The sequence below is a fragment of the Argopecten irradians genome, chromosome 2 (assembly GCF_041381155.1).
Source record: "Argopecten irradians isolate NY chromosome 2, Ai_NY, whole genome shotgun sequence".
Taxonomy (NCBI): domain Eukaryota; kingdom Metazoa; phylum Mollusca; class Bivalvia; order Pectinida; family Pectinidae; genus Argopecten; species Argopecten irradians.
The window spans coordinates 33,449,943-33,463,498 of NC_091135.1; the positions used below are offsets into that span (position 1 = coordinate 33,449,943).

General features: G+C 33.3%; 1 protein-coding gene across 1 annotated transcript in view; it reads right to left on the reverse strand.

Moving 5' to 3' along the window:
• The window catches only part of LOC138315224 (piezo-type mechanosensitive ion channel component 2-like), an 85,311-nt gene that overhangs the window by 66,114 nt on the left and 5,641 nt on the right, over nucleotides 1–13,556 (reverse strand). The window contains 3 exon segments of the mRNA XM_069256083.1: nucleotides 404–526; nucleotides 8,185–8,280; nucleotides 10,137–10,300. Coding sequence (XP_069112184.1) covers nucleotides 404–526; nucleotides 8,185–8,280; nucleotides 10,137–10,209 — 292 coding nt within the window. The 5' untranslated portion in view covers nucleotides 10,210–10,300.

Here is a 13,556-nt window from a genome sequence, read left to right on the forward strand (position 1 = left end):
AGATATTTGTACTTGTTTGTAGGATCACCACGTGTAGTGCTTATCGTTTACAGAGCTTAATTTGTTTTTATACAACAGTACTGCACAACAGTGCCTCTTATTTTAATGTAAAACAATTTGCATTACCAAATGCCATTAAAAATGCCTCGTTAAATTATTATTCTTATAGCATGGATATACATTAGTACATTTCGTTGGTTCAATACCCTTTTACAAAATTTATCTTTGTATAAAAATTATCTCTTCAAAGACAGCACTGAAAGCGCTAAAATAAATTTTTATCTAAAATAAGTACGTTCACAGTATGATGTTAAATTTGTTGGTACAATAAGCTCTACACAGCTTGAGATTTTTTTGGTGTCAACAGTTCATATGGATATAACTCATTCAGATAATTACTTACAATTCTGTAGAACAGATCCGTACGGTGCACTTCCTGCGGCCAAAGCAATATGGAACGCGATGTGTGCAAGAGTGCCTAAAGCACTCACAACAATAATACATTTCAAGTAGGCTCCTGTGCTACCTAAAAACAGGCAGAAATCAAAATTTAGAATGTTCTTTTATTAGAAAACAGACAAAGGAAAATCTTCCCTATTTTAGATTATTTGTTTACTTCAGATAACTATTGTATATCATTACTGCAACTGAGGTTGTAATATTGTTATTGGTATATTAAAACACCGAAATCAATATATAGCATCATATTTTGGATATGCTTATATTGATAAAAGTTGATATAACAGCTAGCTGTGTTGATCTATACACATTGATAAAAGTTGATATAACAGCTAGCTGTGTTGATCTATACACATTGATAAAAGTTGATATAACAGCTAGCTGTGTTGATCTATACACATTGATAAAAGTTGATATAACAGCTAGCTGTGTTGATCTATACACATTGATAAAGTTGATATATAACAGCTAGCTGTGTTGATCTATTACACATTGTATAACAAGCTGTGTTGATCTATACACATTGATAAGTTATATAACAGCTAGCTGTGTTGATCTATACACATTGATAAAAGTTGATATAACAGCTAGCTGTGTTGATCTATACACATTGATAAAAGTTGATATAACAGCTAGCTGTGTTGATCTATACACATTGATAAAAGTTGATATAACAGCTAGCTGTGTTGATCTATACACATTGATAAAAGTTGATATAACAGCTAGCTGTGTTGATCTATACACATTGATAAAAGTTGATATAACAGCTAGCTGTGTTGATCTATACACATTGATAAAAGTTGATATAACAGCTAGCTGTGTTGATCTATACACATTGATAAAGTTAATATAACAGCTAGCTGTGTTGATCTATACACATTGATAAAAGTTGATATAACAGCTAGCTGTGTTGATCTATACACATTGATAAAAGTTAATATAACAGCTAAAAGTAGATATAACAGCTAGCTGTGTTGATTTTCTATACACATTGTATAAAGTTGATATAACAGCTAGCTGTGTTGATCTATACACATTGATAAAGTTGATATAACAGCTAGCTGTGTTGATCTATACACATTGATAAAAGTTGATATAACAGCTAGCTGTGTTTGATCTATACACATTGATAAAGTTGATATAACAGCTAGCTGTGTTGATCTATACACATTGATAAAAGTTGATATAACAGCTAGCTGTGTTGATCTATACACATTGATAAAAGTTGATATAACAGCTAGCTGTGTTGATCTATACACATTGATAAAGTTGATATAACAGCTAGCTGTGTTGATCTATACACATTGATAAAAGTTGATATAACAGCTAGCTGTGTTGATCTATACACATTGATAAAGTTGATATAACAGCTAGCTGTGTTGATCTATACACATTGATAAAAGTTGATATAACAGCTAGCTGTGTTGATCTATACACATTGATAAAGTTGATATAACAGCTGCCTGTGTTGATCTATACACATTGATAAACGTTGATATAACAGCTAGCTGTGTTGATCTATACACATTGATAAAGTTGATATAACAGCTAGCTGTGTTGATCTATTACACATTGATAAAAGTTGATATAACAGCTAGCTGTGTTGATCTATACACATTGATAAAAATTAATATAACAGCTAGCTGTGTTGATCTATACACATTGATAAAGTTGATATAACAGCTAGCTGTGTTGATCTATACACATTGATAAAAGTTGATATAACAGCTAGCTGTGTTGATCTATACACATTGATAAAAGTTGATATAACAGCTAGCTGTGTTGATCTATACACATTGATAAAAGTTGATATAACAGCTAGCTGTGTTGATCTATACACATTGATAAAAGTTGATATAACAGCTAGCTGTGTTGATCTATACACATTGATAAAAGTTGATATAACAGCTAGCTGTGTTGATCTATACACATTGATAAAAATTAATATAACAGCTAGCTGTGTTGATCTATACACATTGATAAAAGTTGATATAACAGCTAGCTGTGTTGATCTATACACATTGATAAAGTTGATATAACAGCTAGCTGTGTTGATCTATACACATTGATAAAAGTTGATATAACAGCTAGCTGTGTTGATCTATACACATTGATAAAAGTTAATATAACAGCTAGCTGTGTTGATCTATACACATTGATAAAAGTTAATATAACAGCTAGCTGTGTTGATCTATACACATTGATAAAAGTTAATATAACAGCTAGCTGTGTTGATCTATACGCATTAAGTTGATTAGTAAGAGTTGATATAACAGCTAGCTGTGTTGATCTATACACATTGATAAAGTTGATATAACAGCTAGCTGTGTTGATCTATACACATTGATAAAAGTTGATATAACAGCTAGCTGTGTTGATCTATACACATTGATAAAAGTTGATATATATAACAGCTAGCTGTGTGATCTATACACATTGAGCTAGCTGTGTTGATATACACATTGATAAAGTTGATATAACAGCTAGCTGTGTTGATCTATACACATTGATAAAAGTTGATATAACAGCTAGCTGTGTTGATCTATACACATTGATAAAAGTTGATATAACAGCTAGCTGTGTTGATCTATACACATTGATAAAAAGTTGATATAACAGCTAGCTGTGTTGATCTATACACATTGATAAAAGTTGATATAACAGCTAGCTTGTGTTGATCTATACACATTGATAAAAGTTAATATAACAGCTAGCTGTGTTGATCTATACACATTGATAAAAGTTGATATAACAGCTAGCTGTGTTGATCTATACACATTGATAAAAGTTGATATAACAGCTAGCTGTGTTGATCTATACACATTGATAAAAGTTGATATAACAGCTAGCTGTGTTGATCTATACACATTGATAAAAGTTGATATAACAGCTAGCTGTGTTGATCTATACACATTGATAAAAGTTGATATAACAGCTAGCTGTGTTGATCTATACACATTGATAAAAGTTGATATAACAGCTAGCTGTGTTGATCTATACACATTGATAAAGTTGATATAACAGCTAGCTGTGTTGATCTATACACATTGATAAAAGTTGATATAACAGCTAGCTGTGTTGATCTATACACATTGATAAAAGTTGATATAACAGCTAGCTGTGTTGATCTATACACATTGATAAAAGTTGATATAACAGCTAGCTGTGTTGATCTATACACATTGATAAAAGTTAATATAACAGCTAGCTGTGTTGATCTATACACATTGATAAAAGTTGATATAACAGCTAGCTGTGTTGATCTATACACATTGATAAAAGTTGATATAACAGCTAGCTGTGTTGATCTATACACATTGATAAAAGTTGATATAACAGCTAGCTGTGTTGATCTATACACATTGATAAAGTTGATATAACAGCTAGCTGTGTTGATCTATACACATTGATAAAAGTTGATATAACAGCTAGCTGTGTTGATCTATACACATTGATAAAAGTTGATATAACAGCTAGCTGTGTTGATCTATACACATTGATAAAAGTTGATATAACAGCTAGCTGTGTTGATCTATACACATTGATAAAAGTTGATATAACAGCTAGCTGTGTTGATCTATACACATTGATAAAAGTTGATATAACAGCTAGCTGTGTTGATCTATACACATTGATAAAAGTTGATATAACAGCTAGCTGTGTTGATCTATACACATTGATAAAAGTTGATATAACAGCTAGCTGTGTTGATCTATACACATTGATAAAAGTTGAATATAACAGCTAGCTGTGTTGATACTATACACATTGATATAAAGTTAATATAACAGCTAGCTGTGTTGATCTATACACATTGATAAAAGTTAATATAACAGCTAGCTGTGTTGATCTATACACATTGATAAAAGTTGATATAACAGCTAGCTGTGTTGATCTATACACATTGATAAAAGTTGATATAACAGCTAGCTGTGTTGATCTATACACATTGATAAAAATTAATATAACAGCTAGCTGTGTTGATCTATACACATTGATAAAAGTTGATATAACAGCTAGCTGTGTTGATCTATACACATTGATAAAAGTTAATATAACAGCTAGCTGTGTTGATCTATACACATTGATAAAAAAATGGTTGATTATAAAAGCAGCTGTGTTGATCTATACACATTGATAAAAGTTATATAACAGCTAGCTGTGTTGATCTATACACATTGATAAAAGTTGATATAACAGCTAGCTGTGTTGATCTATACACATTGATAAAAGTTGATATAACAGCTAGCTGTGTTGATCTATACACATTGATAAAAGTTGATATAACAGCTAGCTGTGTTGATCTATACACATTGATAAAGTTGATATAACAGCTAGCTGTGTTGATCTTATACACATTGATAAAAGTTGATATAACAGCTAGCTGTGTTGATCTATACACATTGATAAAAGTTGATATAACAGCTAGCTGTGTTGATCTATACACATTGATAAAAGGTTGTTATAACAGCTAGCTGTGTTGATCTATACACATTGATAAAAGTTGATATAACAGCTAGCTGTGTTGATCTATACACATTGATAAAGTTAATATAACAGCTAGCTGTGTTGATCTATACACATTGATAAAAGTTGATATAACAGCTAGCTGTGTTGATCTATACACATTGATAAAAGTTGATATAACAGCTAGCTGTGTTGATCTATACACATTGATAAAAGTTGATATAACAGCTAGCTGTGTTGATCTATACACATTGATAAAAGTTGATATAACAGCTAGCTGTGTTGATCTATACACATTGATAAAAGTTGATATATAACAGCTAGCTGTGTTGATCTATACACATTGATAAAAGTTATATATAACAGCTAGCTGTGTTGATCTATACACATTGATAAAAGTTGATATAACAGCTAGCTGTGTTGATCTATACACATTGATAAAAGTTGATATAACAGCTAGCTGTGTTGATCTATACACATTGATAAAAGTTGATATAACAGCTAGCTGTGTTGATCTATACACATTGATAAAAGTTGATATAACAGCTAGCTGTGTTGATCTATACACATTGATAAAAGTTGATATAACAGCTAGCTGTGTTGATCTATACACATTGATAAAAGTTGATATAACAGCTAGCTGTGTTGATCTATACACATTGATAAAGTTGATATAACAGCTAGCTGTGTTGATCTATACACATTGATAAAAGTTGATATAACAGCTAGCTGTGTTGATCTATACACATTGATAAAAGTTGATATAACAGCTAGCTGTGTTGATCTATACACATTGATAAAAGTTGATATAACAGCTAGCTGTGTTGATCTATACACATTGATAAAAGTTAATATAACAGCTAGCTGTGTTGATCTATACACATTGATAAAAGTTGATATAACAGCTAGCTGTGTTGATCTATACACATTGATAAAAGTTGATATAACAGCTAGCTGTGTTGATCTATACACATTGATAAAAGTTGATATAACAGCTAGCTGTGTTGATCTATACACATTGATAAAAGTTGATATAACAGCTAGCTGTGTTGATCTATACACATTGATAAAGTTGATATAACAGCTAGCTGTGTTGATCTATACACATTGATAAAAGTTGATATAACAGCTAGCTGTGTTGATCTATACACATTGATAAAACGTTGATATAACAGCTAGCTGTGTTGATACACATTGATAAAGTTGATATAATGCTAGCTGTGTTGATCTATACACATTGATAAAAATTAATATAACAGCTAGCTGTGTTGATCTATACACATTGATAAAAGTTGATATAACAGCTAGCTGTGTTGATCTATACACATTGATAAAATTTGATATAACAGCTAGCTGTGTTGATCTATACACATTAAGATGATAAGTAAGCTACAGTAAGTTCAAGCTATAGTATATGGCTAGTTTTCAGAGGTCTCGAGTTCGATACTCAACAGAGCATCATATAATATTTTACCAATTTTACCATGATTGGATGTTGGAGTTTATTAAACATCCTATTAATGGCTAAAGTCATATAGGACGGCCTCCCCTGTTTGTAATGTGTTATATGTGTGTGAATTCAATGTCAGGTATAGATTTGTTTTGTGTCTCCTTGTGATAGTAGATCTTTTCTCTTTTTATAGTGCTATCTCACTGAAGCATACTGTTAAAGATATAAAACAACATACCAATGCATTCTCTTTAAAACTTCAGTTAGACATTATTTTTTGGGGGGGAGGGGAGGGGAGGGGGATGGAACATGGTTGGGGGAGGGGGATGGAACAGGGTGGGGGGGAGGGGGATGGAACAGGGTGGGGGAGAGGGGGATGGAACAGGGTGGGGGGGAGGGGGATGGAACAGGGTGGGGGGGGGGCAAAAATTCGCTTAATTAAGCTTAAGGAGAAAATTAAAGATTGTTTTTGACTGAAAGAGAGCAAAAAGATTGGACTGAATCCATAGCTTACTTCATTTATGTACCCTGTACACCATTAAGTAATTGCCTGTGCCAGTCACAGCGTTACAGTGTAGTGTTTGTAATATTTACATAAGTATCATCCCCAGCTATGTCGACACTTATAACAATGAACATCTTGTCTACACTATCTCAACAACTCGCACTTAACTATATCATTGTTTGTATGTAGGTACAGAAACACTACAGTAGCTCAGCCTTGGTCGGTAGAAAAAAATGTTCAGGAATGCCTCATAGACACAGCATTACCTCAGAAAACAACCCAGAATCCTGGTGAATATTCATGATTACACCCTCCATTTTCTCGGGGCCAAAACATGCTGCAAACTCTTATATAAATCATTTTATGCAAATTACTTCTGGTTGATGAGACTATAATATTTCTTTTTTACTTATGTACTTCAAGTGAATATCTGTTAATTTGATTATATAGCTCATGTGGAGTGTACATTTCTCAAAATGAAACACACATGTAAGATTTATAGCAGGCGTTTGAAGATGTAGCCCTGTTGAAGTGTTTGTGTAATGTACAAAAATGCACATAAAACTTGAAAGCCTATAAAACGTGAACACAACCATTTAACCACCATGCTGTGACAACAATCAACAACACTGGCCTATGGATTTCTCTATCACAAGCTGATGTATAATGAGGCCTCAAGTTTACATGTATCTGTTATAATTGGGGGGAAATATTCAAATTAAAATAAATTGAATAAGAACCTATTCAAAATATGATACCCCAAAATAGAAGATGTTAAGGAAAACAACCCAAACAAAATTCTTTTACAATATTTACGGTAATTATAATACAAGTGTCAACTACGAGTGTAGTATGCATGATGGAGCCATGACAATTTTTTTCTAACATAAGTAAAAGATAAAATTGTGGGTCATAGTGACCTATTACACATTCTCATCCTTAGCTTATCGAGTCCTGGCCAACAACCTTAGGCCTCCGCCCACCAAATGGCATCCCCAGGGGTCAAAGCCACAATTTACATGTAATATGTTTCCCTCTACAAGGGATATATTTAAAAAAAAATTGGTTTAAATCTTCTCAGTACTTTATGTAAAGAAGAAAAATTTAATGACTTGTCTCTATTCCCCATATTGAATCTCCTTCCTCCAAGTACGTTTTAACTATACACTTGGTTCAAATCTATTCAGTACTTTGTGGCAATTACAGTTTCAAAGAAGCTTATTATCTCTACTTCCTTACTGTCTCCACCCTTTCTGTGTCAAATTTGAAAAATTGCAAAAAAGGGATTGTATTGACCACATACCTTTGATGTTGGTTCTGTTTGGTGTTGGTAAGAGTGGCCATGCCAGTAAAAACACCAAGTATATAAAGGACAGGGCATTGTACCTCACTGCACAGGCTGTAACAAAACAATGTCAAACAAAGGTCAAATGATTAGGTCAAGGTCAGAAGTCAAATACTGTAACTAACCAAGGAATAGTGGAAAGGGCATTGTACCTCACTGCACAGGCTGTTAACAGAGCAAGGTCAAATAAAGGCCAAATGATTAAGTCAAGGACAGAGGTCAAATACTGTAACTAACCTAGGAATAGTGGATACTTGCATTGTCCCTCACTGCACAGGCTGTAACAAAAGGTCAAGGTTAACTAATTTAGTTGTGGTCAGAGGTCAAATACTATAACTAACCAAAGAATAGTGGATAGGGCATTGTCCCTTACTGCACAGGCTGTAACTGAACAAGGTCAAACAGAGGTCAAATACCTTGGTCAAGGTCATAGGTCAAATACTGTAACTAACCAAGGAATAGTGGATAAGGCATTGTACCTCACTGCACAGGCTGAAACAGAACAAGGTCAAACAGAGGTCAAATGATTAAGTCAAGGTCAGAGGTCAAACACTGTAACTAACCAATGAATAGTGGAAGGACATTGTACCTCACTGCACAGGCTATAACAAAGGGTCGAGGTTAACTGGTTTAGTCGTGGTCAGAGGTCAAATTCTGTAACTAAGCAAGGAATAGTGGATATGGCATTGTATCTCACTGCACAGGTTGTAACAGAACAAGGTCAAACAAAAGTCAAATACCTTTGTCAAGGTCAGAGGTCAAATACTGTAATTATAACTAACCAAGGAATAGTGGAAGGACATTGTACCGAACTGCACAGAACCAGGTCAAACAGAGGTCAAATGAGAGGTCAAATGCTTAAGTCAAGGAAAGAGGTCAAACACTGTAGCTAACCAAAGAATAGTGGATATGGCATTATATCTCACTACACAGGCTGAAACAGAACAATGTCAAACAGAGGTCAAATACCTTTGTCAAAGTTAGAGTTCAAATACTGTAACTAACCAAGGAATAGTGGATAGGGCATTGTACCTCACTGCACAGGCTGTAACAGAACAAGGTCAAACAGAGGTCAAATACCTTTGCCAAAGTCAGAGGTCAAATACTGTAATTATAACTAACCAAGGAATAGTGGATAGGGCATTGTACCTGATCACTGCACAGACTGTAACAGAACAAGGTCAAACAGAAGTCAAATACCTTTGTCAAAGTCAGAGGTCAAATACTGTAACTAACCAAGGAATAGTAGATAGGGCATTGTACCTCACTGCACAGGCTGTAACAGAAGGTCAAGTTAACTATTTTAGCCAAGGCCAGATCAAATACTGTAACTTATCAATGAATAGGGGTATATAACATATAATAGGTCAAATAGGTAACCAAGGTCAGAGGGCAAATACTGAAACTACCAGATAGCTAAGGTATAGTAGGTCAAAAATACTGGTAGGTCAAATATGTGACCAAGGTTGAATACATTGACCAAGGTCAAACAGATGTCAAATAACTAGCAATGTTCCAATAACAAAACAAAGAGTTCCAAATTGCAACCAACATTGTAACCTAGCACCAAGGACAAATGGAGGTCAAATATATTTTTGTAACAAAACAATGTGAAATCAATTCAAGGTTAAATCATATGCAAAACTCTGTTTCATAAAATTTACATAAGAAGTGGGAGATATCAATAAATCTTGCAATTTTATCATGATCATGATGTGTCTCTATATCAATGTTACCTTAATTTCCACCTTATGTAACACATGACTTGGAAATCTTGAACAAAACCAAAAAAGGCAATGTTCTATACCTAAAGCTAAAGAAACTTCTGCATTAAATGGAACTGTCTGAAATTAACTTGAAAGATGAAAATTTGATAAAACCAGTCTTCTACTGGATAAGAATATAATTACCTGCCAGTAAAATAATGGGAAGTAGTACCCTAAATAAAGGGTAACAAACCCATTTTGACATCTGTGTTGTCATGGTAACAACTAGACACTCTGAACCTGGTCCAATCACAACACTCTAAACTTCACGGATTATCCATGTCTGTTTACATTGTATCCGGGAACATCTGAAATAAAAACAACAAAATCTGAAAAAATGCTAGAATTTTAAAATTGATTTTCAGGTTTAATTATTTCATTTTTATTCCATGTGGGTTTTTGTATTTCCTGAAAAATATCAGCACTAAGCCAATAAGGTAATTAATGAGTGTTATAAATGACATGCAGCATAGTAACTTTATTCCATATATAAACTTTGAGAAGATATGGAGGGCTATACAATCTGAATATCATACTACTTTATTATTGTCGTCTTTAAAACATTAATAATCAACAGAAGTACAGACATTGAGAAGCTTAAAAAAGCTAGTGCTACAAAATGACAAACAACCACATGAATGGATATCCTACAATATAGAAAGGTTGTAATGCCTTTAATCTGATCTGTAGTATTTCAATATTTGTGATAAATGTGCAACATATTTAATTCTCTACTATCATTTATTTTAATTAGAATGTCACTTTAAATCACTTGTTTGTTTAATAATTACCGTATTTGCTGTAATCAGCACCCCTCCTTTTCTAAGTGCCCCTCCCTTCTTCGGATAAGATATATAAATTAACAATATTGTACAACTGTGTGATAAAGCGTCTCAAACAAAAGAAATGATATGCATGTTTACTTTGACAGATTGATGTGCCATGAGTACCAATAAAATGTGACTTTTTTAGAGGTTTTTCATACACAATTTACATTTCGGTTATCTAATAAGTGCCCATCTTTGCTACAATTTTTAAGCCCCCTAGGTGCGAATTACGGTGAATACGGTAAATGCATTTGACTGCTTGCAAAAAAACGTCGAAACAAATTATAATTTTTGAGTGTGAATGTCACATAAAATAACAAATTCATTGATTTAATTTTACTGTATTGATAGTTAGATAAGCTTGACTACTGAACCATGACCCAGATCTAAACAGTCGTGTCAACTGAACCATGACAAAACACGACAGATGGTCTATTGCCCTTTAACCTAATATGCAGTAATTTTTCATCTCTTCAGAAATCAGAAACAAACAGCAATAAACTAGCTGTCCTCGTTATTTCATTGGTTCTAATGATTGACATATTTGGCCTTAAATCATTGAATATATAAGAACAATCATGTATGTGTACAAGGATAATTGTGTGTGTATGTTGCATTGAATGAAGAGCATTGTAAGGTAATTAAAATTAAAAGCTGTCTAAACAGCAAAAGTTTATTTACGATTTTTACTGTTATTGAATCTGGTCTGTTTATGGTGAAAGCGGATTTAGCCGTACAAGTTCAAAAATAGTATTTTAGTCTTCAAGTCTGTCATCGAAGACAACTATTTGAAATTAATCATCTCCAGAGAGAATGTAAGATATTGATTAAGCTGTATTTTCATAATTCACAAATTGTAAATAACAACATGTACTTTAATGTGTGAGTGTGGTTACAGTATTTCCTGAGGGGTTTTGTTCAATAGAATAAAAAAAACAAAAATTGTACAGTAAAAAATGTCTATAATGAACATGCTTACAACACATGTTTATAAAATTGTAATTTTCATTCCCAGTCAACGTTCCTGTAGGATGTATACGTGTTATGAGTGTATAATCTAAGTTTATACCAAAGTGGTTTTGTTTTTCCCCAGAGCTTCGTTATAACTATGTTCTACTGTACAAGGTCAGGGTGATTAACGATTAGAAATGTTTCTATTTTGTTTTTTCACCTGAATAAATGAGCATTTCATAAATCATTCCACTGTAACATTCAAAGGGGTCGTTATAGTGGCTGAAAGGATATTATATTATTCAGTATATTCCAAGATGAAACCATGCATGCATTAGCCATTGATCAACTTCTAGGTTATATATAGCAGTCAGTGTTGACTGCTTGATCGGTGCTTTTACTCTGGGTACTCCAGCTTTCCTTTATCTCGGGCTCCTAAACCTGGCACATCCTATAAATGACCCTGTATTTTAACAGGGATGTATAAACAGAAACAAACAAATCAATGTTTCGGGTAGGAAGGCCGGATGATTTCCGTTGATTAGCCTGATCAGATACAATATTAATGGAAGCAATGCGCCAGAGTCTTTTTATTCAAATTTCAAAGGGTGTTCATTAGGTGTATTACAGTATAATGGAACATAAAGCCCACGGGAGAAAACATCAACTGCCTGGCCACACTCAGTCGCAGAGGTCCTTTGATGTCCCTGACAAATATCATAGCAAGCACTTCTACAGTCTCCTGTGTACTGCAGACAAAGCGTTAGAGCATCAAATACTACACAACACTGAAAACAAGAATTTGAAGGCCAAAAAACATATCTGTTAATTGAAAAACATGAGTTTCAGGTCAATCCATTATTAATGATGAAATGTTTGGATCATGTTATTATCAGAGACGCCATCAACACTGAACAGTACTGGTAAATACTAATTGTATTTTAGTTGTCAACACAACATGTCTCCACCAATTAGTTACTGGAAAGTCATTAACCACCGTATACAGGCAAAAGGCAAAATCAAAAACAAGAATGTGTATAACTAGCAGACTGCACAGTGCACAATGTGTTAAATGTATTGGAACAGAATGAGAAAAGCCAAGATATTAGATTGTCACCTTCACCTAAGACAAAATTAGACAGAAGCAACAATATGATCTAGATCCAAGTCAAACTGTAACTAAGCAGGACTCAAAAAAAAACCTGACCTTTATCAAAAAGCTGGCCCCTTTAAGGGCCAAAGTGAACATTTGTGGTACATTGATAGTTAATGATTCAGTTGAAAACAACCATGTTTAAATTTTCTTGAGAAATCTAAGTTGGTGGTCATTTTCGTGGCCATTTTGGAATCAGAATTAAAAAATTGTCTCATTTTAATGAATTAAATTTGTATGATTCCAAAAGGGGTCACGAACACCAACTTGGATTTCTCAAGAAAATTTAAACTGCTTTAGTACATTTATATTACTTTTACATTCAATTTCTAAACAAGGATACTGGTTTGGTAGGAAATCTTTGACCATATATACTACCGTACGGTAACTACCAGCTGGTACATACCAATTCAATTCATTTTTTTTTTTCAATTTTGATACCAAAAGGGACCACAACCACCAAACTTGGATTTCTCAAGAAAATTTAAACTGCTTTTGTACATTTATATTAGCTATATATTAATGCAATTTCTAAACAAAGATACTGGTTGGAAGAAAATCTCTGGATATCCATTTCTGCCTTTACAGACAGGTATTATTTGGTGAGTAAACAATCATCATCTTTCAGTGAAA